The 27,063-nt window shown below is 39.2% G+C and overlaps 1 protein-coding gene across 5 annotated transcripts in view; it reads right to left on the bottom strand.

The window, feature by feature from the left end:
- The window catches only part of TBL1X (transducin beta like 1X-linked), a 198,166-nt gene that overhangs the window by 23,759 nt on the left and 147,344 nt on the right, over positions 1-27,063 (bottom strand). For 4 of the 5 annotated variants that reach the window (XM_017812276.1, XM_017812274.1, XM_017812275.1 and 1 more), the window contains 3 exons: positions 13,535-13,680; positions 10,410-10,659; positions 4,633-4,765 (listed from right to left, as the gene is read on the bottom strand). In XM_017812276.1, coding sequence (XP_017667765.1) covers positions 4,633-4,765; positions 10,410-10,659; positions 13,535-13,680 — 529 coding nt within the window. Of the gene's footprint in view, positions 1-4,632; positions 4,766-10,409; positions 10,660-13,534; positions 13,681-17,973; positions 18,048-27,063 lie in introns of those variants that run through there. The other variant, XM_017812278.1, reaches the window with a different exon arrangement.

The following is a 27,063-nucleotide window of genomic DNA, read 5'->3' as shown; positions in this document are numbered from 1 at the left end:
TTCTATCTGCACAATAAAGCAGCTCTTTCCAACATGCAAGTCATGAACACTTGAGCAGTAGGTATACTCATCTGCACCATGGCAGAGTACTGCCAAATTTTAAGAAGGCTAGTTCGGAAAGAATTTTATTTCATGCTCTCCTGCCTGAGTATGTTCTTCAGCTGCAAGTCTTATAATCACTGTTATTTGGAGATGCAATATTGCTAATGTGTATTTAACACTTTTTGGCTCCAACAGATTAGAGTTTTAACTTTTTTATTTTAAAAGAGATTATTAAAAGCATAAAGGGAAGGGAACTCCTCATAATTTTTCTGACACCTAACTTTTCCTTAATAAAGCAGGTCTCCTAAAGTAAGTGCCTAGTCTTCCTAGGCAATCAGTACAGGGAAGTGCCTCACAGGTATCCTGAGGGAGATCTCTGTCCCACTGATTCTACAACATTGCTCCCTGCAACAGGTTGTTCAAGTAGACCCCCCCCAAAAGCTGACCACTGTGCATTAATGCATTTGATGCACTGAGGAAAACAGTCCCAATACAGTCACCTGCTAATGAATAAGTACTTACAATTAGCAGAATTAATACCTGGCACTAACATGGCAGGAGTGGTGTATGAAAAACACCCTCAACCTGGTAATTCGAAAAGGTAATTTAGTGGATTCTAAACCACTGATAGGAGCGGTTCAGTAACCTGAAGTGTTATATAAAACCCAGAGACCATGACAGCAGATGGCCTGGAAACATCTTTTCTTGCTTCGGAGAGACACAGTCATAACCGAAAGATCTTGGACAGAGGCTTTTACGGATAACTACTTTGCTGACTAGGGAGAGCAAAGGTGCACAGAGTGATTTGCAAAAGACAAAGTTCCCCAGTGTGAGAGAGGCTGGCATAGATCAGCAAAGAAATCTACTGTTGGCTTTTGGTAATGAGGCCAGGTCCTTCTGCTTCACAGCTACATGAATTACTTGAAGGGTATGGCTGGATGTCACAGAACAGAACACACTCTTGGAAGCAGCAGTGGAACATGATGACAGAAACATCCTGAATTCAATAGGAAAAGCTTTTGGAGTTCAAGGCTCTAGCAGCCTTGACATTTACAGTCCATCCACTTCCACACTGGGAAATTCAAGCATGTTCAGAACACTGTGTCACTGGACCATGATGACCTGTGCAAGCAAACTGACAGGTTATTCCCTGGCCAGATTTTGGCTGGTTTTAATTAGCAGTCTTGCTTGGGGCCCTGATGTTCTCTCTGAATAACTCCTGGGCATGACTTGGTGGTTACAATGTCCAGAGACGATTCCCAGTGTGCAGTTTGTTTGGCAGCCAGGGCAGTTTGCTAGCACAGACACCAGCCGTTTTGTGCCAGCTGGCCTCGGTGCCTAGGAATATTCCCAGGCATGGTTAGTTTACTAATGTGAATGCAGCTGTAATGGGTTTCTACAATACCCAGGGAACATAACCATCTGCAACAATTTAAATGTGTCATAAAATTAAAACTTAGATATTGAAAGATAACTACTGGAAGAAATCAGTCTTTGGACTTATGGTTGGCAGTGGCCAAATCTTGAGATTTACTCAAGCACCAATTTTTTTTTCTTTTTTTTTTAACCTGTCCAAAACACTCTGCAATTATTTGTTTTGGAATTTTGATTTCCTTCATCAAGGCTATATGTATACATGGCTGTATGCACACACTTCACTGTATTATTATAATGGTTCTGTTCATAACATCTAAGCATTCTTCTCATAGGCATCTGGTGACAGTCATGCCTTTCTTTGATAGCCTTTACTGGTATTTCTGGTCTCCCCATCCTCAGCTTTAAGGGTTATGGGTGTGGTGGAAGAGGAAGAGCAGCTGCAGAATATATTTTTTCTAGCTATTTGATCAGAGAAATTCCTGTCTCTATGTTGTATTTTGAAACAGCTCTTTGCAAAGCCCAGAGAGTATATATTCCTGTGCCAGTCTTTACACACTAAAAAATCAGCAACTGGGTAGATGCGACATTAAATATCCAAATCCCTTTTCTCAGTGGGATACTCACTAAATCTGGAAGCCAACACTCTAGCTTTGGGTAATTCATACTATATTCCTCTTAAACAGCTTGCTTCAGATAAGGTTCTGAACCTGCATTATTCTTCTGGTTCTTTGAGGATTACATCAGGTTGCTGTCTAAACTGCTGCTGCTAATTGTTAGAAAAACTTATTGCTTGTATAACAAGGCTTGAAGAAAATACTTTGCCATGAACTGAGATTTGATTCAGCACTTTATAAACAAAACAAATGTGTTATTAATTCCTCTATTTAATAGTTAGGTTTTGAAATGTATTTTTTAAGACAACAGATGGGTACAATCAAGCAGATGGGAAACCAGAAGAAAACTATGGACTGGGTAGCACAATATGGCTATTATAGAATCTAATAATTTGACGTTCATGCGTCAGACTAACTGCGGTCTTTTTTGTTGAATCATTACTTTGTAAAGGGCAAACAGAACTGCAGCACACTGTAGATCTCTGGGAATTTCTCCCCCTTGTTCAATTGGTGCTGTAACACAGAGTTTACCTGTAGATAATAGCTCACACTGTTACTATACCAGACATCTCAAAGGCCTCTTTGTGCAGTGGCATAATCACTCAGCTCTCTGCCTTCAGTTTCATTCTCTTCTGTGCACTCCATGCCATGTCAGTCATGTCAACTTCATCAGGCACTGGCAGCTGCCTTACCCAAAGGCTAAACTGTGTCCCTACCTCGTTTCTTATGAGCAGGCTAAAATCTGAGCAGGATGCACATGCTGCATTGCTGTTAGTCTCCATGAGACACAGCATTTCACTGTACTTCGTAACCATGAGTATATTTATGTGCTTCTACAGTCAGTAGCAAAGCTTATTAAAAAAGACCAATTACGCTGAAGGGTAAAGCTTCATTGAAGGGGTAGTGAGAGGGTACTCCTCTACCTTGGATATCTGACTAATGGTTCTGATTATCATCCTCCAGGTTTAACTGAAGCTGTGTAAGATACCACTGTCCCAGGGATCCATCTACCAGTGCTTAGTACTACTCTGAGGCAAAGTTAAACACAGACTGGTTCCTCAGTCACTGCACTACGTACTCTGGTTTATTAAATGCTCCCCCATTTAAACTGTGAACACTAGGACTGTGAACCACAGATTCTAGGGAAGCAGTCCAGTATGGTAAGCACTGACTTGCTTGAAATGAATAAATGAACATACTTAGTGCTGCAAATGCTAAAAGTACTACCAGGCCTGAAACAAAGCATTCCAGAATGAAGCATATTCAGCAGGCTTCCGGTTTTCAAGAATTCAGTTTGTTGTCTGAAATTATTTTTTTGAAATTTCTATCTTCACTCTCTTAGAGATCTCTGCTGTTTATCCAAGCTTGAATTTACTTGAATTTTCTTTCCCATTTACACTATAATTCCTTGTTCTCATGTATTAAGTGAATAAAGACAAGAAGACTATTCTGATGATCTTGCAGAAAGCTGGAAATAAAATAAGGACTCTCCTCTTCCTTGTGGGAAATGTATTCTAATACTGCTAAGTAACATTGAGCGATTTACCTGGTCTAAGTTAGATCAGTTCTCCTCCATGTTCCCAGCTAGATTTCTTAAGTTTAGCCTTCACGTTAAGGTTTAACTTTAAGCATGACCAAACACAGATTCCAACAGTGCCAGCATGTAGCTCTTGGGGTATGTTTACAATGGTACTTTTCTTTGGATCAAAAGTACTTTTTGTAAGTCAGTCTCCTGACTGATCCACTTGCCATGCTGTGGTGGTCATTGCTGAGCAGTCCTGTAGAAGATAGACTGGACTCCCTTCCAATGACACTAAACCAAAACATTTCCTCAAACCTCTTCTTAATGTTCAGCTCATTGGACAAACTTAGGTCCAGTCTGAAGCCTCCCATCTTTATACTTTTAGAAAGAAAACATGGATGCCAATGTCTGAGATCCCAATGTGAACCATTAACCAAGGGCAGTAGATTACACAAATTTCAAATATTCTAGGAATTATCCATAGTGATTTAAAAAATATTTAAAAAAATTTGACTGTATTCAGGGCCACAGAGTGCACATCTTAAATGTAAAAATGCTCCATATTCTGCATCATCTTATAATTTCTTAACTGTTACACAGGTACAGTAGAGTATGGCCAGTCTTCGTGAATGAAGATTTGGGAAAGGTCTTTACCCTTTGAGCCTGCGCAGTGGATTTTTTAGGTGAGACCCAGCGTGCGCTGAACTGAGCCCACCCTTTAATCCTGAGGTTCATCTGCCGGGGCCGAGCGAAGGTCGGACGGTGGCAGCGAGGTCCTCAGAACGTAGGTTTGTTTAGAGTGACCTTCTCTTAGATGGATTGCCTTACAGGGCTGACGAGCTCCATCTGCCCAGAGAGGTTTCCTGACCGGAATCGAACCCGGGCCGCGGCAGTGAGAGCGCCGCATCCTAACCACTAGACCACCAGGGAGCCCCACAGGTACAGTACTGCTGAAAAAAAACGTGCTGCAGGCCAAAAAACCAGCTTGGAGAATATTCATACCCCGAATACACCTGCAAGTTCCTGCATTTCTAAATATACTCTAATTGCAGAAGCTGGCTTCAGTCATGGTCTTACCCAGATGCTAACAGGTCACTGACAGGGTTCCAGGCACAGATGAACACCTCTGATTCATGGCCCCGAAGGACTGTTGCTTTGTTAGGAGGAATTTCAACATCCCCGTCAATTTCCATTGGCTTTGAATGATTATCTGTGAGGAGATAGATCAGAAAAAGTAGTTTACAAGATGCAGTTAGGTCTGCTTTAAAAACAACCTACCCATGACCTAAAGCTTACATCATAAATAATACATAATATCATAAAGCTTACATATAAATAATACTCTGTGTTGTGTCACTGACCATATTACTCTATTTTCTTCCCTACAGCAATTCAAATTTCTGACATTTCCTCAAAATGTAGAGCTTTCTAAAATATTTTGTATCAATGCACGTAGCTTTTCTTCCCCAAAATAGTCAGTATTTATTTCAGTATAGTTTTTTTTTTTTAATGCTGGCTTCATTAAAAATTACTTACAGATTTTTAACATACTTTAAAAAAGTAACATACAGCACATACATTTTCTTACACAGTGTCCTGTAAGTAATATGTGTGCTACTCACAAAGAATATACCAAGAAAGGACCTCATTCCAAGAGCATGGCAGGGAAATGGCGAGTGATCACCTTCTCATAATACACAAAAAGGTACCAAATGAGTCTTAGATATTACAGCATATGCATACTGTAACTCTGTGGTTCTTTAGACTGCAGTCTAAGTAACTTTGTTTTTATAAAGCTTTTTTATTTCCTTAACAAAAAAAAAAGTGAATTGTAAATGATGAATTTCTCTTAGTAACCATTCATTCCAACTTGCATCACCAACCATGTTTTTACTCCAGACTTTCACTGCTTCATTATAAATCTTCCTCATTAAGCTCTAGCTACACTTCCTGGCAGCAACACAAGATTATTATCCTCTGCAAACAAGACACCAACCAAGGACAGGTGACACACTGAAACAGCAGACAGCAGATGCTACACACAGAAGTGTGGCCCATTTTGCAGGGAGCAGACCCAAGAGTGGGTAGCTGGCAGGCTGAGGCAAGGCAGCCTCCTGTTACCTAATCAATGCTTTGGCCAGTTGATCTGCTCTGACTGATCAAAATGCAAGTGCTCTTTCTGGGTTAAGTCTTTTAGTCAGTCATTTTTTAATCACATATGGAGATCCATAGGTTTGCAAGTAGAATAATTATGCTCTCTTATTGCCACATGTTTATGGCATTTAAAATCAGCCATCTGTCCTCATACTCCTGCTTTGCTGAGCTGTTGCCCATCGACTGGGAAAACAGACTTGCATGACACTGCACAACTGCCATCCAGATTTCTACCCTTACCCGGGCTTTCAAATACCTTGTTTGTCTCTGCCTAATTTATGCTGAGTCACAGCAGTAGCACTTCTCATTGCACATTTGGTCAAGTACCCTAAAAGTATGTCTGTGCCACATCTACGTTACAGACAGAATGGAATCTACATGTAATTCAAGGAGTTGCACAGCACTGAGTATCAAAATCAGAAAACAACTAACAGTAGTTTCACATCCCATTTCTAATTAAAGATACCTGTATCTTTAACTACACTTATTACCTATGGACTTGTTGCAAAAATTAAACATTAGAAATGCTTATTTGTAAAATCTACAACTATGCTGAGCCCATTTGTTAATCATTGTCCTTGACAATTCCCTATGTGTATGACTACTAAAAGTAATACCATCAAGCTATACCAGTACTCAAGATTTAGCCTGACACTAGCAGCTGGGAGCTTTGATGTGATATTCTGAGCAGTCAGGCACTGAAGAACAAGCAATGCTAAAACTCTCCAGAACATACAAGCCCTGAACTCGCAATCGTCTGTTTCTCAGCACAGCACAGATTCACCAGGTTTAAAGCATATTTTCATGAGAAAAACAGCAGCATGACAATGGTTATGCATTCATCTGTGTCCTGTTCACAGTGTGAGCTGGAAGCTGGGGGTAAATCAAGAAGATATTTCGAGCACTTTAATTTGAAAAATTTAAATGAGATGCTACTCTTACAACATTGGATCCTACTGTTACCTGCCTGGCTCTAAAGGCAGGTCTGCTTTTCACTCTCAATTATAACCAAATGACAGCTGGGAAGCAGCATTACTCCAAGGTCCTAGAGTCAAGAGGTGCTATCAGAGCAAAGCCATCTGATACTTAGAAATATTTTTTGTTTGTAGATGGCCAGATGGAGAAACCTAGACCCACACTTTGAATGTTATTAACTGCTGTGAAAAAAACCCCCACAAATAATCATGCTGTGAAAAAGAAACCTTGATTAGCTGATACCTGCATTAGTACATGCAAGAATGACTGGCCTCTGGGAGCAATGAAATACCTGCAGGATGATTTTGTATTGTCTTCCAGTAATGATTTTCACACTACAGCCTTTGTGGTTCAGGAGAAAAGATGGAAAGATGAAGAGTCTTTCAGAAATCATTTGAAAATGTTCACATTATATGTGTTTTCTTCCTAATTTCATCAGTAGCCAGCAACATTCATATTTAGAGTGTTATTGTTCAGCACAAAAGTTAAAATGCCCCACTGAACAAACAGGACAGTTCAGGCTTCTGTGATACTGCCTCAGGCTCTTGTCAGATTCAGAAAGACACTAGCAGTATACAATGGTTACAATTATGATAACACTAAAAAACTGCAGAAACCCCTGAGCACAAAATGGCACATTCATAGGAGTGACAAGCTCTTTACATAGCACAAGTTCTTGTGAGCCCTGGTCTCACCTGAAAATTTGGCTTTCCTATGGATGCAGCCACAATGTGTGCATGGGGAATGACAACAGATAGGTGATATCTAGTTACCATCAAGAACAGGCTTCTTTTGTTTTAAAGTATCTTCAGAGCAGAAAGCATTTGGTTAAGAGGACATTTGCACAAAACTGCCTCTGAGAGAGTCCCTAAAAGAGAAGGCAGTTCGACCAAGTGCAGCAGACCCTCACAGGTGAAAACCATAATCTTCAGGTCACCGAGAGGAGGATTCTGTTAACACAAACATTTTCTAAAGGTCAGAAGATCTCTGGTTAAGTCTACACTATATTCTAATTTTTTTCCTCAAATGTATTAAAAATTCCAAATAACTGGAAATCAAAAGTCTTATTCCCCCAAGCTATTACGACTGAAGTTATTTTGTTTTTTTTTAATAATAATTCAAAACACTGGTAATATTAACTCTCTATGTCCTCCAAATAAAAAAAAAATACATATATTTTAAAGATCTTCCAACTGCTAACCCTGTCTTTTCTCAGGAAATGTGTTTTTTTTACTTGAATCTTCAACAGGCCTTTCATTGAGGTTGTTCTTTATGGCTGTAGTTACAAAGGAACAGGGCATAGTCCTCTTTCCAGAGCTTTATTTTTCTTAAACTCAAGCCAATCTTTGCAATTAATATGAAACAAACGACACTAAAAGTATTTGAGTTCTAAAACAATCCAAAGTTTGGCTCCATTTCTAGATGCAGACTTTAATTTTTTCCTGTAATATTTAAAGTGACTTAAAACTGAAAACATTACGTGGGAAGCAACAAGAGAAGGCAGAGATTTTTTTATTTAGTATCTGAATCTGCACCTCAAACTGTTGTTATTTTTGTTGTCTCTTTCTTAAATCTATCATTTTATACATGTAATACCACATACAAAAATAAATCATATTATAGTAAATATATTAAAACTTTTTTGGAAAGACTTATAATGTCACGGAGAACTCTGTGCCAGAATAAATGCAAACTAGATAACTTCTCAAAGACACCTCTTTCACCTGCCTTTTTATGACAGGTTGATATATGGGCGACTTCCAGGTAATGACTAAGGATGCTAGTTATCATTTTTCAATTTCACATTATTCAAACCCATCCTAACACATGCCAGTTCCATGGAATCCAACAAAAGTAAAAACTTTTGTTTTTGGGAAGGTTTGGGAAGTTTCTCACAGCTTTCATATCAGCAGTCTTTTCTACCCAGTAGGTCTCCCAGTACTACTTTTTTCTCCTAGGAATAGTCATAAAGGACTTTTCCTTCTCAACATTCCAAGAAAAGGTCTGCAACTCTTTGTGAAAATCCTTCTACTAAAAATAGCTGTGAGAATCATTAATGTTAGATCTGAGAAATCAAGGCTTAGAGTGTGGCTATAAACCTGAACTGATCTTTAAGGCTTTCCTTTTATTAATTCATTAATAATGTATGTTTCTTTGGATCAGAAGGAAATAAGTCTGAATGGTTCTCTATTTGTGATAAGCTGATAATCAGTTTTCTACCTTAAGAACTTGTTTTTTCCTGGTCCTGAGATAGTAAGACATTCTCCAAAAATTTTCATGTATCAGGTGAAGAAATGTGTCAAACCCCAAAATGTCAGCGTTTGATACGTTTAAAAGTGCTTTTTTTTTTTACATTTGGTTTCTCAAATGAAAAATGTAATTTAAATAATTGCATTTTTGCTAGGGAAAACTATCCTGTCTAACTCGAATTCTCTGAAGAAAAACCTGGTTTGAAAGCATTTTCCTCACTCACCCACACAGGAATCTAGTCAGATCAAAGAGAAGATGGAGACTGATAAGAGTATCTACACTGCAGAACAAACAAAATCTGTTACATGACTACAATCCTGACCTATCACTTGTCTAAGCCAAAGAGCTGCTGGGACTTCTACAAAACCTGACATGCATGTTCCTCTAGAATTCCCTAAGGAGGTAAGTGGGCAATAAGGTCTCATTTCAGAAGTCAGGCAGTACCCTAATAGGACTTGCACACAGAAACCAGAACCAGTAATCACATCTGCCTCACAATGTTAGCACATCATCAAGATCTAGTTACACAAGCAGGCATGTCCACTCCATGTTTGACATGTCTGACTTTAGATATCTAAGACACAAGTGCAGTCTCCCTTGGTCATTTGTGAGCAAAGGTGAATTCAGAGCTCTTGAGAACTGACTGTTCCCACAAAGCAAGGAAATCTCAGGAAGGCAGGATCTTCTATTAGGTACCTGCAGCAAACCGTATGACTAAGCACGTGCTATTAAATAAAAGGCTGAGGAACAATTTTCCTCTGTGCCTTCAAGACAGGTTGGGTGCATCCAAGCTGTCTCCTGGGAATGGTCCTTGGCACAAGTGACTCCTTATCCTGTGCTTGGCAATGCTGTATAGGGACAGATAGTTGGTACAGTCCAAACTGGACTAAAGACCATGACAGTAAGGCTATGGATAATCCTATGCTCAGCCCCATTGTACAACAATGGAAGCTGATATAGGCCAAATTGGGCCAAAGACCATGCCAAGGCCATGGATTCTCATAGGACAGTTACTGCACAAGGCTACACTGTGGTCATACTGTATTTACAGAGATATGGCTTGTAGGTCCCAGCCTCTCAACCCATCTTTCTCCTAGCTTGGCCAAAATGACAAGCTTTGGCTACAGCTTGTCCCAAATTTTATCAAATATCTAAAAGCACCTATAAAGTTGATAATATCAATAAAACCTGCTCTAAGGAGAGAGCATAGAGTTCCACTTCTTGATCCTGTCTTCAACTTGCAATTCTAAAGATATCTGAAGTTTCTGGATTCTGAGAGGAGACCAGTAAAGCACAGCACTGTGACACGAAACGTCACTTTTACTTGGCAACCTTTCTAGAAATACCCCGTCCTCCTGAAAGGACTGCCCTTAGCTCTACCACCTTGCAGAAAGTACTCCTTGCACCCCACCTTGCAATTAAGTACAAGAATATCACTGAAACAAAAACTGCCCAGAAGTGGCATATTGTCTTACTTATTGCATGTGCCCCATTCTCCTCTCCATTCACAGTGGCTTCTCCGTTCTTTGGTGTGTTCTGCTGGGAAACAGCGGTCGTCGTTGCTCCTGCTGTCGCTGCCGATGCTGCCGCTGCTGCCGCTGCACTGGCTTGTTGCTGAGCGAGCTTCTCTCTGAACGCTTGCTGTCGGGTCTGAACAACATCAGGCATCACCGCGTCTATCAGAGACAGTGATTCTATTGGCCTGCCGTCAAATACTGTACCATCCTGCAGGGAAAATGAGCAGAAGTGAAACCCCAAGTTTAGGATCTTCACCGCTGAGGCTGGCAAAGAGGTAATGACGCAGGGAAACAAAACTAGGTTGTGTGAAGATACTGCACTTTGACTTATCCAACAGTGCCACATGACTATGGACTGGCTCTCTCTCAGATCCATGACGGTGGTACTCATGGTCCACTTAGAAATCTGTTCAGTAAAAAAGTATTCTGTTGGAATTTTATAGAAAATCCAACCATATAAATGCTTTACAGATGCAACAGAAATTATGCTGTGGGAAAAAATATGTCTGACGGATGACAGAAGGTTTCAGTTTGTTTTCTATTTGAAAAAAAGAGTCATGGCTAAAGCCATGACAAAGGCAAACAGACTTTGGTTAAACTGTTTGTCTTCCTGCATTTGCAGGAGCACAGGAATGGAATGGAAGAAGCTGATGAATAATGAAACTCAGCCAAAACATGATGTATGCACAAATTCAGTGGTTTCTTACACAGTGTTCATCAGCCTAGCACCACACGTTGCAGCTGATTTCACAGGACAGCCTTGCCATTATTTTTCCTTTATTCCACTACTTTTATTCATAATACTAATGACTTTCCTTTTGATTTCCGTAAATTAGGCTTCAGATTTAACAACCAATTGAATAAATTTTTAAGGGCTGTTTTTTTAAGACTTAATACAGACTCAGATCAACAACTGCCGTATCTACTTAGCTTTTCTTCACTTTCACTCTCCTATTAAATATAGGAAAAAGATTTTAGAAGTCTTCATAAAGTGCCATTTTACCAATCTTCTGCAAACTCCCTTTAATTCTTTGAAACAATAATGGCCCAGCAGTGAAAGATTTGTGCCTGAGAAACAGCAGATAAGATCAGGGTATGGATAAATGATGTAACTGGTAAACAATATAATTTTCAATAGATAACAACAACTAATAAGGAAAAGTAGCTGTTTGCCTGACTGCTATGCTTCTGCTGGACTAGTCATTGCATTACCCCTTAAAATTACAATATTAAGATAATACATATTTGTTCCCTTATAGTGAAGAAAAATGAGGAAAGAGTCATCAGACAAGAAAAATATCATCTCCCTTTCTCCTCAACATCTTTTTATGTAAATGTCTCTGCTGACATTTATTTGAATATTGACTCAAATCCTTGCTGCGCAATAAACAAAAGGTTTGCCAGTGGATTCTGCCATCTTATATTTTCAACTGTAAAACTGCTCACTGGACTATGACTGCCCTCAACATACCACAAACAATAATTTTATACACACTAGTTTACAGATTATACACTAGTTTACTGATTACTTGCCACTCAAGTAATACAGGTAAAAAAGTATATATGAAGCATAAACGTAGCCCTTACTGGCATTCAGTTGTAGCAAAAATGGCCTTTGCTTAGTTGTAACATATTTAACAGGATGTATTTGAACAGAACCATAGAGTGGCTTTGGTTGGAAGGGAGCTTAAAGAACATCTAGTTCCAACCCCCACCAATGGGCAAGGACATCTTCCACTAAGACGAGGTTGCTCAGGGCCTTATTCAACCTGAATCAAACCAGGATGAGAGCAACATAAACTTTAATGGTGACAACAGGCCATTTTTTAGATTGTTCTCTCAATTTAGGGCAATTCTGAAGCTGGACCCATGAAAAGCAGGTCCCTACAAGTCTCATACAACCTGAACTGATATAGGTGCTGTTCACAGCTGAAAGTTTCTAACTGTGTGGCTCCAATTTCAGGCATGGGGCAAAATGTTAAGTAGCAGCAAATTGGGACAGTTTCCTAACACGGGTTTGTTATTACAACTGCATCAAAGTGCAGCCTGGCACAAATGTCAAATGTCATTGCCCCAATTACAAAATAACACATATACAAATCTTATAAGTGATTATCAAGTCATAAAAAGAAAACCACACAGAATGTTTGGATAAAAACAAGAGTTTTCAAACTACACATTGCAAACAACACCGCCTTTTCTCCATTTTATATCCCTTTGTTCTCACCCATGCTGTTCACATGCTATATTCAGGTATAGAGGAAAAAGCAAAAGCTTTTTTGTATTAATGTTTATTACAGATGTCTGTCAATCACAAATATGTATGGTAAATATTTTGTAAAGCAATGCTTGCTTATCTGTCATGCTTCACTCCCTCTCAAAGCATCATGTCTTTAAGGTTGGCAGGGCAAAAACACTGGCTTTTCCCACATCCCTTCTTTGTCTCCCCTGGCAGTTCAAGGAGGACAGAGACACTTTGTGGCTGTTTGTACAATCCCCACAGACAACCTGCACCCCAGACACAATCAGAATTTACACACACCGGTTTCACCATGCACAGGATGCCTGGTCTTATACGATCTGAGTCAAAGTCACTGAAATCACTCTCCAGTGACCTCCATGGATTTTTTATCAGGCTTCTCATGGCTTGCAAGCAGTGCTGCCTGCTAGGAGGTGTCAGGGAGTGAAGTTTTAACCTACACTGCAGGTTTTCCCTGCCAAATTCTGCTGTGACCTTGAAAACACAAGGCCGTAAAAACACAGATGGTTTTTCTTGTTTGCTGCAAGAACCTGTGCACCCCACATCTGTTGACTGGGGTAGCAGAAACACCATTAATATCCATTTAAACAGCACAAAGAAGGCCTCAATGCCACAGCTAAAAACTGAAATGTCTCAGAGCTTTTTAGCTCTCACCTGGGGACGGGGTGAGGTACGAGGAATAAAATGAAAGCAGATCAAGAGAAACTGGGTACCAGTGGCTCATGTCTCTGGGCTGTTGGGACGTGTTGCTTGGCACATTCCAATGTGCTGGCCAGTGGGGGCAGTGGCGGTGGCACAGGGGGAGGGGGTTGGTGGTACTTACTTCATTGATGCTGATCTCAGCCTCCACATACTGGAGCCCCTTCTGGAGGATGGAGATGAGTGCGGCAGGTGGCACTAGTGTTCCGTTGATGTTGGACTGGCTGATGTGGCTCTCGATACCGAAGGTAAAGGCCGAGTGGGAGAAACCTGAGAGCAGGAAAAGGAAGCCATGACATGAAATCTAAATGCACCAGTCAGATACACCTTCATGGTCTAAAAATAATTCTGTCCTGAGATCTGAGAGACACTGCCGTGTAAGCAGAAGGATGTGGGCTGGCGGCACGGAGCTGGGGAGGTCATCCAGAGCCATCCTGACCACCCATCCCCCACCACCTGGGGAGGTGTACAGAAATGGAAATGCAGGCAGACAAAAATAACTGCACTAACTGAAACAAAAAAACTCCCACAAAACACATGAAAAACATCAATTGCCACAAGGGTAGGTCCAGCTAAAAAATGTGCCTCAAGTCTCCATTTCCCTTGCTGAATTTCAGTGCTGGTTGTTTGCTGAAGCTGCACACTTAAATCCCTACCAGCGTGCAAGTTGTACAAAATCCAGGCATAGATGCAGCTGACACAGGGGAGACATTCCCTTATACCAGGGATTTCAAATTCTCTCTCATATATTGTATATATGATGGGCAGAGCACTACCATTAAAATGTGAAACTACAGAAAGACCTAATTTCTGTATGTGAACAGTAACAGCAAAAGCAATTAATTGGGATCTGCCAGGCAGCACATGACAAGCCAATGTGGCAGCCTGTATTTTAGCCAGAAGTCTTTCTCTTCCCTGTTTTATTTTTGTCATTGTCTGAGTAAATAAGCGGCAGTGAAGGTGATGGCACCAAAAATCAAAGGATTTCAGTGGACAAATTTTAAAGAGTGTTGCCTTAAATGCTGGCTGAAGCTGCTCAGAACTGTTGCTGGGTATGAAGGCGAGCGCTGCAGAGCAACTGCACGTAGGGGCAGCTGTGGGAGGGGGGAGGGGGAACAGGATGTAGATATAACTGTAGGAACCCATTTATCATCACACTGTCTCCAGAGCATTAATCTAACATTAAAAGCCTTGGGGAAACCACCCATGCACTGTCTCAAACAGGAAGAACCCTCACGGTCTCCACCAAATAGACAAGAAAAAAAAAAAACAAAGCCAAAAAAAAAAAAGCAGCTTTCAAATGAAAATACTGCCATTAAATATAGCTGTGCCTCTTCCCCCTGTCAAGAGTAGTTTCATTTATAGTTTTGTCCGTTAAGGGATTTCCCCCGTATCACTGCAATGTCCACTTGTGTGCAGGCTGGGGATGTGATTTTGGGCTCGTGCCACAGTAATGCTTTTTTTCTCTTTTCAACATCCTTTTTGCAGCTAGTTCAATTATGAACATAGATAGCTAATAAAAACAAGCTGAGAAACAGAATGCCTCCCACCGCAGGCATTGAAACCGAGGTATGTATTTCTCTGTGATTCTCCCCTTCCCCCCACTACACATTTTATTTTGCTGCTGCTTTTCTCTTTTTCCTGGTAACAACCCCCATTCTCTCCCTTCCGAACCCTAACTTTCCTTCCTGGTACTCTCCCACTTTTAGGGAATGTTTGGGATGCTTTGGACATTTTTTAGGAAGTGGCAGGTCTGCCTATCAACAGAATTATGTAGGATTACTAGGCATGAAAATAAAGCACAGAAAAAGCTCACCTGAAAAACTGCAGTATCATTTATCTAATCCCTGGTCCAATTCTTATTCTGTATTGCTCCTTATGACCTGGTCTAGTTTATGAGCTGCTGGACCCCCTGCTGTACCCAAAACAGACTATAAGATCTGCAAGGCAGTGTTTTCCCTTGTTGTTAGTTTTGTAGGACATCTAGGCATGCTACTGGGCACCACAACAAGGAAGAAATCAAGTATCAAGCATACACAGCCTGCCTCTGAGAGATCCAGGGCCTGACCACTGAAATCTCTGCATATATCTATAAATACATGGCATGCAACCAACCAGAATCAGAAAATCAGATCCCTCTTAATTTATATTTAAGTGGTTTTCAATTAATCAACAACAGTAACAAAACTTTCTTAAAAAAGAATGGACTTAAAAAAACACATGACAGATAAATCAGCAAGTCTACATAAGAACGAGAAAATGAAGCTGTTGTCCAAGAGCACTGAAGGCAGCTGCTGAAAACCCCAGCAGCTAGTTTGTAAGTCACCAGCTCAGCAAATTGTAACATGGTCTCTGATTAGAACGACAGGTGGAGGGCATAAAAATGGCAATCAACAAACATGAATAGAAAATGAAAAAAAAAAAGGAAAATCATGACTATGGATCTATGGTAGGCATAATTTTAACCATGACTTTTTACCTCTCATTATTACATTTGGTATCTTACAGACTTTTTAGTTGTCTGCTGCCACATATTAAGCCCCTTCTTTGCCAGGAGACAGATGATTATGGAACACAGCTAACCTCTTTGTCCAGTACTGAGTAGCCACATGTCCAAAGAGCAACACATCTCACCTCACTGCATGTGAGAGAAGAAACTTCTCAGTACAAAACCCAGTTGTGTTATTGCAACAAATCTTGTTATCTTACTGTTTCTCTTGATGCTAAGAAACTATTACCAAAGCACCTGTTAGATGAAGAAACACAAAACTTCTGGGTACACTGTTGCTGAAGAGCAACCTCCAGTTGGATCTGAGAAGATGCAAATACTGAAACATCAGTAAAGCAAAACTTTAAGTGGGTGCTGCTGGACATGGTGCTTCTCACCACTCTTGAAAAAATCCTCCCACACAATTGTAATTAAAAGAAAAACACATCAGAAACATGCTAACCAGTCCTCCAACTGACAGCTAATTCCCTCTTAACTTCTTGTATTACTGTAGCATATATAAGGTTCATATGAAAGTAGACTGCTTTTCATAAGTAACACACACAGTTAACAACATCCTCAACGAAGCTGTACCTACATCAGTTTTCTGGTAACACTGAAGAATCACCTGAGCTTTATTTTTATAGTTACCAGATATCATCAATGTACAATGAAATGCAGAGTAAAGTTGCAGCTCCATAGTTCAGTCTTACAAAAAGGTGACTTCCATTAAACAAAGGCAATTTTTAAAAAATGTTAGCTTGCTAACTTGGCCCTCCTACTTTCATGAAACCACACCAGGGATGCAAAGCTGAAACACAAGCACCACCCCCACTTCCAGTCTGTCAAGGCAGTTGAGGAGCATGAACAGAGACAGAAGGTGCTCTGTAGTCAGGATCCGAAGAAAGGATGTGGTAGGGATGACGTGAAATTACAGTAGACACAAACTGAAAATGCTGTAGCAGCAGTGAAATGAATGAAAGTTGCAAATCTGTGTCCATATGCATTCTTTCTCATAAATTCTGTCATTTTGGTGACTGTAATAATCACTCTATAAAACAATAATTTCTATTCAAATAGTACCAGTAAACAAAATCTTAAGGTAATAAACCCTTTGAGGACACATGCAGTGAGACTGAGCTTTTAAGGTTAAAGACGTAAACACAAAGGGCTGAAGAGGAGAAAGCATGGCCACACACTGAACGGGTTTCATAGCAGTGACCCAGACAATCACTTGTGCTGTGACATGACCAGTGCTCTGAACTGCATCTTTCAGAAGACTTGAGAAAATGCTTCCAGGTTTTTTCCGCCTTAAAAAAGATGAGAAAACAGAAACCACCAAACTACGCATAATCTGTAAATACATTATTATACATGAAAAATACATCCAAATGAACAGTGAAGGTCTTGGGACAATCTTGGTATGAATGGAAGCGATCTATTACCTGTGGAATAGTTGGGCTTGAAGTATTTTATAGAGCATAAAAGCAGAGAGGAAACAATGAACGAAGAAAAAATTACTTAAATGACCCCCTCCACCCCCCCAGAATTGTTATGCAAGTCAAAAACAGACTTGAAAACTGAGTGGAATTCCTCATTGGGAGTTTCCCACACTTTTTTGTACTGACAGTGGTAACAGGTTCCGGTTCTGTGCTGCATCTTTTCCCACACCGAGGTGTCTGTATATACTCTCAGTGGTACATACACAGCCATTTGGGAATTCTTGCCCTAGGCAGTGCCAAAAAATGCATATGTAAGACTGTGTTTTGCAAAATTTCACTGATAGGTTTTGCTGTAACTGCAAAAATGGAGATGATAGAGATTTTTTTTTCCTCTGACAGCTCCTTTTTCAGTTAAAAATGGCCTTCCTTTAAAACTAGATTTGTCATTGATCATAAAATGACGAAATTTTATTTAATGAACATAATGATGTTCTGCTTGTTTGACCTGCAGGCTATGTAGTTTTAATTGTTTGCAACATGCCTGGCTCACAGCAGAAATGTAGGTGTAGGAAAGACAACTGGGAAGCCATGCAGCCTGGGGAATGACCTGTCTTCTCCAGAGATGTGCCTCACCTCTTCTGGGAGCAAAGCGTTCCTCCTTCTAGGCTTGCAACTGGGGTGGTGCTGAGTATTCCCTACACCAGCTCATCTGGCAGTTGCAGCTCAGTTAACTGACACCCACCAAGTGCTCCTTTCAGTTTCTGATCCTTTTAGCACCGCAAAAACCATCTTTTTTAAACTGCAGTCTTGAATTGTTACAGCTACAGCACCTACTGCCGTGGTTGTACAGGTGAGGGGAATGACAAAGGGGGGTCTGTGGAAGCAATGACTTCTAAACTCTTGCAGTCTTTGCTGGTTACTCAGGAGTTGCCTTGGGGATGCCCTGATGAATGATAGTTAAGTGATCTGTAGAACACTGTGCAAGTTTTCTGTTTGTGAACTGGACTTAGTTTTCTCTGGTAAATCCAAATAGTATGCCGTTTAAATAATTTTTGAAAAACGATGTTTTTAAGTTCTTCGCAAATTACTCAGTTTAATCATTCACACTGTAAGGTCCTTCACTGAAACACTTGTTACTGTAGAGAATAAAGAATCATGAACATAAAGTTTCCTTTTACACACACCTCAAGCATCTTTATCCCAACACTGAGTACAAATCTTTGTATAACTAATGCTCAGTGTGGCCCTCTGTCCTGGAAACTAGTGAGATTTCATATGGAAGTCTATGTCATTCCTTTCCTATTTCTTTAAATCAAGCACTCCGGACCGAGGTTTGCAAATACAGACATCAATTTCTGTAAATGACTAAATTAGTGATGTTATTACCTCAATAAAAAGAGAGGAGAAAAAAAAGAGAAGGCATAAACTGTCTGACAATCCCTTCTTTTTCTCTAATAATTTAACCATCTCCAGGTGGAAACAACCAGCACTTTTTATTTAATTGATTTCTCTGACATTGTGTTTTCTTTCTTTTTGGGAATTCCCAACACAATCTCCTCCAACCCTCACCTCCGAAGTAACGTAGTGCTCTCTTTTAAAGTACAGGACACAGGCAGGTTCAGGATACAAAAAAGAGCAAGGCTTTAGAACTTATTAAAACTTCTAGCTCAGTAGAATCAACCTGCAGCTGCTATAATGTGATCCACTGGCAATCTTGAGTTTTCCAGACGCACAAGTGCCTGTTTTCTTAAGTACCTGGCACTACTGCTTAGACTTTGACCAAAGTACAATTCATGTAAGAATGGAGGCACATAAGAACTGACTACAGCTGTACAGGCTGCAGGGGAAAACAAAAAAATATGGTTGTGAGGGGCAAAGGAAAGTCATCTATTCTGACTATAAATGGGTATATGGGCAAAAATCCTGGGAAATTTAGACAACATCAAGTAGGAACAATCCACTGTGTTATGAGTCAAAAGAAAATCACATGCAGGAGGAATAGACATCCCCACACAATCCCATCAGCTGCTTTACCACGTTACCAAACTCAAGTAATTCCACAGCTGCCTGCACAACTGCTTGCCAAAGAAATCAGATGCAACCAGTCGAAAAATATTCATCTCAAGTTTGACATCTGGGTCTTGGGAGTGCCATCTAAGCAGTTAGGCAAAAATGGAAGAGTGGTGCCATGTGGTGTTCTGAAATAAATTAGAGCCCAACCAGTGCAGTTGAAAAAAAATCCACAAAAAATGCCAGTGAATATGACCACTAATAAAGTAATTTCCTCCAAATACTAATGTACAAACAAAACAGTTAATGTTAAATTAAGACTTCTGTAGGTCCTAGATTTACCAGTGTAGAGAAGAGCAAGGGACATGTATCACTACGGGCAGACTTGAATGCAATGTCTGGATGCAAAACCAGAAGCAAACAGCTTAACTTAGAGCAACTATATTTTCTTAATTGAGGGCCTAATGCTAATCTAGTTCCTCAGGTAAATGATGTAATTTCTTGCCATGGTCCAAGAGAATTACAGTGATGTTCTTCACTGTACTTGACTGCAGCTACCATCTTAGCCTAGTATTCCCCCTTCTACATGATGCAGTGAGTGAGAACTGAGAATGTAATATGGATCTCTATCCTGCTTCTCCTTAGATTACTGTCTAAATTTAAGTATGTATCCATAAAAATATGGTCATAAACCCCCAGTGTACATACATGCAAAGGCTTCACAAAAAGGATACTAGCTTCTGTGAAATATGTTTGGTTGCAGTTAATAAGTGTCTAGTGCCTCAAGCCACTAATAAGACTCTACTAACAGTTAAAAAACAAAGGTGGGCAAAATCCTACAGCACATCTTGTTTATTATTCACAGCAGACTGAGATTCTTCTCCTAGCTGAGCTTTTTCTTTCTCAGTATTACATCCCAAAATGCCTCTCTGTTTTTGGCAGTGTCTGCTTATTTTGAAGTCTTACCTTTGCAATTACATAAAGGGCTTAACAAGGACGCACATTAGCAATTTAAAATAGAGAACTGCAGTTGAAATATATTTTTAGAAAAATCAGCTGAACAATAGGGCTTGTACATTTGTTTCAAGATTAGGACTGCTGAATGATTAAAATTATTTTCAGAACCCTGGGAAATGTGTTCTGTATTACAAGCACTTTCACAGTTCCTGGGAAATAAAAAGAAAGGATTCCTAGCTGTAGGTAAAATTATAGTATGCTTAGTTACCCAAAGTATTGTAGAAGCGATTATTCACTAATATTAAACATTCTGCTCTTTTTTCTTGGATATTTGACCTGTTCCCCTTCTGCCAAGAATTCAGAGTAAATGTCTGCTACCCAAAATTATTTTATTATGTGCCAAAGAATGTTTTTGGCAGGTATCTATTTTTTCTTTTTCATGCAGGAAAATATGTTGGAAAAGATTAATACAACTTGGAAATGATTTTTGATGAGCAGTACTTGGCACACACTGTGTAAGCCTTTCTGAGGACTGCAAATCAACAAAAAGAGAAATAAAATACAGAGAGAAAACAGAACACGACCAATAGAACTTATAAAAATCTCTTGAAAACAAGATCTGAAATAATTCCTATTTTCAGTCACTCTGTGTAAATTAGAATGACAATTGCAAATAAATATCAACACAGATCTAGCAATTTAATGCAACTATGGGCAAGTTTTGAAGCTGCTTACAAAGGCCATAGCAAGGAAAAAATAATCTTCTCCTTTAAATTAACAGGATGTTGTTATCTTTTAGTCATGTCTGTGCAACCAAACATCCAAAGAGAGAGACTTTTAAGGATTACATTTATAGAAGTGACTTTCACAGTCATACATATTGCCCTTCAGCTATGTTCTTCTCTCTGTTCTAATATACACCTATAAGTGGTGGCCCATAACGAAAGGCAGTAAAACGACAAATGCTTAGCAGTGCACTGGTTTTGCTAGCAAAGCCGTCTTGACCTTTAATCTGTCTTCCACGCAATATGCTATTTTCTTAATACCCCTAAAATCCTGCATTTATGCAAGTTTTAAAAAACAGAACACAAAGTGATCAGAAACAAAACTTGTGCTATGGATTAAGTTTGCGAAGGTGTAATTGTTTACGTTTGTATAACTTAAGAATCAGTGCGTTTGCTCAGTGTCCAAGATCCAACAAATGGCAACTTTCAGGCCGAAGTAAAATCAAAACAGCCAAGTTCAGAAAACTGTGACAAGACCTAGAAGGAAATACGAGGTAAGCAGGAAACACTGTATTTCTTTCCTTCACATGAACTTAAAAATTCTGCATGAAGTACTGCTTTCTTACACAGCATTTATTTTGCTCTTATGCAAGATAAATGGGTAGAATAAACAGAAGTTTTCAAAAGGACCTCTTGAGCTCCACCAAAAACATTTGAAACTATTGTTTATAAATAGATACATAAAAAGATATCTGGTTACAAATCTCTGTGCATATAAACCCACACAAAAATGGCTCTGATACAGCATATTATATTGTTCTGAAAATACTACCAGAAGAAAGCATGACAAAAATAACTTCTTTAGCTGTAAAAATACTTTTTCTTCTCCATTGTGAAATTTGGATTTTGTGAAACCAACCAATACTGCTAGTTCATATTCACTGCTCTATGAAAAAAGTATGCAATTGGTTTTGACTTGCACAGGTGCTGTTGGCTTACAAATCAAGTTGCTTATCTTTAAAGGAAGCTGGGAAAAGTATTTACTTTTAACCTATCAGCTTCATTTTTCCCAAGATTTATATCTTTGATAAGTTTATAAAAAATGGTTTGGGAACTGCAGCCCAATAAAGCTTTTTGTCTTCTAATGCTGACCCTGATTTTCTTAAAATGTACTTAGTGTTTACGAAGAGAATAAATGTTTACTAGCAGAGACAGAAACTGTACATAATAATACAGTTCTGATTTTAGAAATGGATTTGTCTTTTTAGCAGTCATCCATTCGCAAACTATGAAGCATAATTTCAAATTCAGAGTCAGTCTCACTGTTTCTGGAATCATACAGTCACTATCTCCCTAGTTTAGAAGAAATACATGAAGTAGAGGAGAGATTAAAAAAAAAGGAGATGCACTTTAGTAAAATCCCTACATACACCCTTTTGATAATACATTATTTTACTCCAAACATATTATGCTGGAAGCATTATATATATATTATGTTGTATTATATGCAATATGTATAGTTACAGATGGTTTCCCATTGTATAAGAACATTCATTCTGAGGTGACTTTTATGAAACACTTTGATTTAAACCACACCATTTTTTTGGTCAAACTTCTCAGGTTTTCTTATCCAAGGGTCACTTTAACACATATTGCACTCCTCGAACAACACTGTGGCTTTATTTATCTACAATAATTCATGAAAAGACACAAAAGTTGGTTCTATAGCCAACTTCCAATATATCAAAGATTTGGAACAAGCCTTAAGTCATTTTATTTTAATTGTAGGCTGGTCCTAAGAAGGATAATACATCATACAAATAGGACTGCATGCCCACAAATCAGACCTGTGCTAAATCATAAGAATTAAAAGCGGAGTTTGTTTTGCTCCAAAGCCTTGCCATTGTACAGTTAAAAAGGTGAAAGAATCCCTGCCTTCAGTCTTAACACCAGTTCCTGAAAAATATAGTTAGCATCTCATTCATACTATGTTTAGTGATTCACCTATTAATTCATAAACAGCAATCTGAAATAATTGAAAAAGAATGTTAAATATTGCCCCAGCCCCCCTGTAATAATCTTTACTCAGAGGATTTCAATGTATTTTAGGACTATAAACTTTCAACATCTGCTTTGAGGTGCTGTATGTAGTATTAGCTTTATTTTCAAAGAGGAAAACTGAGGCACAGAAACTTTAGGGCCAGGTTTAAACACTCAGTTTTTATGTATGTCCTAAAAATGTATTACTTTATTTATTCAGTAATACCTGTTTCAGCACTCAGTTACACTAGCACAAAAGTACCTGTGCAAAGAGAAGGTAAACAAAATACACAAGTGTCCTCACATCTGTGCAGCTGAGGTCGATCTACAAACTCCAGTTACTCTGTGCTGCAGGCACAATATACATGGCCCAAGGGAGAGTGACAACATGTATGTAGACACAAATAATGCAACCACAGACTGTTACTGAAACTACACTAAAATGTTTGTTTAATCTTTGGCTGGCAGGTTGTCATTTCAAGGAGGCATTTTCCCCTCAGCAAACAAAAGGTCTCCATCCTTCCTTTAGAGCGTAGCTACATACAAAGCCTCAAGAACATTCCAGTGACTACCCTGCTGACAGCACCTTTACCTACAGGTTGTTTAAAAGATCTTTGAGGCTCTTCATGCTTGAGCAGGAGGCTGGAGTACTTGAACATGAGCCAGCGATGTGCCCTTGCAGCAAGGAAAGCCAAGAGCATCCTAAGCTGCGCTACAAAATGTGTTGCCAGAAGGTCGATGGAGGGGATCCTTGCCCTCTACTCAGCGCTGGTGAGACATGTCTGGAGCACTGTATCCAGTTCTGGGTTCCCCAGTGCAAGAGAGACATGGGTACACTGGAGAGAGTCCAGCAGAAGATCACAAAGATAATCAATGGACCAGAACATCTGCCATACAAGGAGAGGCTGAGAGAGTTGGGACTGCTCAGCCTAGAGAAGAGAACCTTATCCATGTGCATAAATGCCTGAGGGAGGTGCAAAGAAGACAGAGCCAAAATCTTTCCAGTGCTGCCCAGTGACAGAACAAGAGGCAAATGAAACACATGTGAAATTCCAAAATAAACTGCTTTCCTACTGTGAGGGTGATAAAGTATTGGAACTGTCTGTCCAGGGAGGTTGTGGACTCTTGATCCTTGGGAGATATTCAAAACTCAACTGGACACAGCCCTGAACAACTCGCTGCAGCTGACCATGCTGTGAGCAGGGGAGATGGATTAGATGATCTCCAAAGGTCCCTGCCAACCTGAACTATTCTCTGATTCTGTCATCTCCTGAGACACCATCCAGACTGAACTCTTCTATGACCCTAACGAGCCAAACTGGACAAAAACATTAAAAAGGCAAAAGAAAAATCATTATCCACTGGCTCTGTCATCATTGCACACTACTGTCACACTGAACAAATGCCTTTATTGACAAAGTGATTAATTCTTATAATGAATTATTCTTCAAGATATAGATTTTAATAATTTAAGAAAAAAACAAGCACTGTACATTCCCTTTCTACCTAGCAGCAGCCTTCCTACACAAAGGAAGCAGTTAGCTTTGAAGCAAATTTAGCTGACCTATATATGCCAATCTTTTATGCTATGCTTAATTTGAATTATTTTCAACATGCACTTCTCTCATCTGTGACTCAGGAACTCCGTGCCATACACAGTTGTTCAAAAAAATACTCTCAACATACCTCATGCAGGAAAAGTATGGACTTCAGAGAAAAATTACACAGGCTTATATAAGTAGAGACTGTTCCATAAGGCACAAATTCAAAAGAACAGAATACTGATGTTCAATCATTCACTATTGCCTTAGAACTTACCCACCAAAAATGTGATATTTACATTTTGTATAAAGTTTCTTCATTAAAAAGGAGCATGATTCTATAAAAAAGGTATTTTCCTTCAAATTCTGTTGCTTCCTTCTCAAAAAAATAAGAAATGTCATTGGATAAAATGTAATTTAGTACTTTTCTGACTACTAGTATCTAGTTGAACACCTCCACAATGACGAAATCCCAAAAGCTTCAGAACATCCACACTTTGCATTCTCTCATAATTTCCAAAGGCAGAATGACAGTAAAATGTATTGGATGTGGTTAACAGGAAAGAGCACATGCCTAACTACAAAGGATTTTGTGCTGTGATTCACAGAAGCCCTCTGTGCTCTATATGCCCTTCAATCTGTGCTTATAATCTGAGAATCTTATCTTCTAGGAAAACAAGAAAAATCTGTCAACTGTGAACCAACCCGACCAATGTGCTGCTATCATCCTGAATTTACAGAAGGAAAAAACTATGTTTTTAGCCGCCTTCATTTTTATGGTTGGGAAGAAAACAAGTGAAAATTCTAAAGTATAAGGGTAAGTTGTCCCAAGTCAGTATCTGTAAGTGTCATTGACAGCTTTTAGCAAAAACATCTAGCTACAGCTTTTATTGTCTTAGATGTGGTGCAGATTATACACTGAGAAAGTGTGTGTCATAAAACACGGAGAAATTCACACCAAAAAGTAAAAGTAGGAGTGAAAATGGAAACTACTACACCATCTTAACTCTAACCAGTCATTGCCAGACATCCATGACAATAAATGCCCTACTAGAGAACAGTGTAAGCCACAGACAACTGGGGAGCTGATTTTCAGACAAGAATTCTAGACTACAACATGCATTTAAGTGCTAGAAAAGGAACACAGTAAATTGATCAATGCATCAAAAATACCAAATTTTTAAAAGCTTTAATAACTGCATTGACATGTTGTGCTGTGTAGGGAAGGTAATTTACTGTAGCATTTGGACTGATGATGGGATTTGTCACTCACAACTAATGACAGCACATTTTAGATTAAAAATTATGTGAGAGATTTGATTTCCCTTTTTTTTTGCCACCCTCCCTAACCTCTTACAAATTTCCCTGGGATCCTTATTACTCCTCATTGTATTGTACTACTCTGACCTTCATTCCAAAAGGCAAATAAATACATGTTTCTCTTTTGGGAAAAGCAGAACAGGAAAACTCTACATTATGAATTCTGTATGATTTTTTAGAAACAGAAAAAAACCAAGTGAAGTTCTATGTCAGCAATGAAGATGGTTGCTAGCAAAAGTGTGCTTCTCAGGAGTTTGAAGAGGTACAAAGTCGAATCAACATAATTTGGATGCCAGAATTGTGGCTACTTTGGTATAGCTTTTTTCACTTTTGTCAGTGTACTAGCTTTGTTGGTATAACTATGTCCACCACAAGAGTATTTTGTGTGCTCCTATCTCAACACTGGTTGTACACTCTTAGTGTAGACATACCTAAGCCTGATTTTAGTAATTGGGGTCAACATTTCACTTAAAAGTAGACACCTAAAAATAAATATAGTCTGACTTTAAAAAGTTTGTCTCCTGAGCTAAACAGTGCTTGGAAGTACTCAGCACTTTTGAGAACGGCCACTTAAAACTGTGCACCAAAGTTTCATATGCAAAAAGAAGAAAACTAAACACTGCAAGACTTGACTTTGGATAGAAAGCAATAATCTTAAACTGAAGATAAACACCTGTTTTCTTTATACCTCAAAAAGGGGTCATTCAGTGGAAGTGACACCACCTAGTCCCCTTAGTGGTGGAATTCCTATGCCATTAAGACATGGAGCCTAAAAGGAAATTATGTCAGACTGCTTTGTTTTTCTGGGGGTAGATAAACACTGAGACAGTCACCTATGTAAAGAGGCAACTATTTACTCACTTATTTTAATACAGCTAAACATTTAGAGCCTTAATTTGTCCAAGTCCTGTTTTGTATGGGGGGGATCTGACTGTACTGCCCCTTGAGCAGACATCTTCTCCAGCACCAGGCAACTCAAAGCAATCTCCCTGGCTGTTAAACCACATGATCAGTCAGTATAACTCACCAAATGCCACAACTTACTATTTCATTCCATCTGCAAACTTACTCGGGAATCACTTTGTATTTCCTTCCAGGTAACTGATAAAACTATTGAGCAGTATTACACC

This window comes from Lepidothrix coronata, unplaced genomic scaffold (genome assembly GCF_001604755.1).
Source record: "Lepidothrix coronata isolate B3197 unplaced genomic scaffold, Lepidothrix_coronata-1.0 Scaffold35, whole genome shotgun sequence".
Classification (NCBI taxonomy): Eukaryota; Metazoa; Chordata; class Aves; order Passeriformes; family Pipridae; genus Lepidothrix; species Lepidothrix coronata.
The sequence above is the reverse complement of the archived record's forward strand: the minus strand, read 5'-3'. Positions and strand labels throughout refer to the sequence as shown.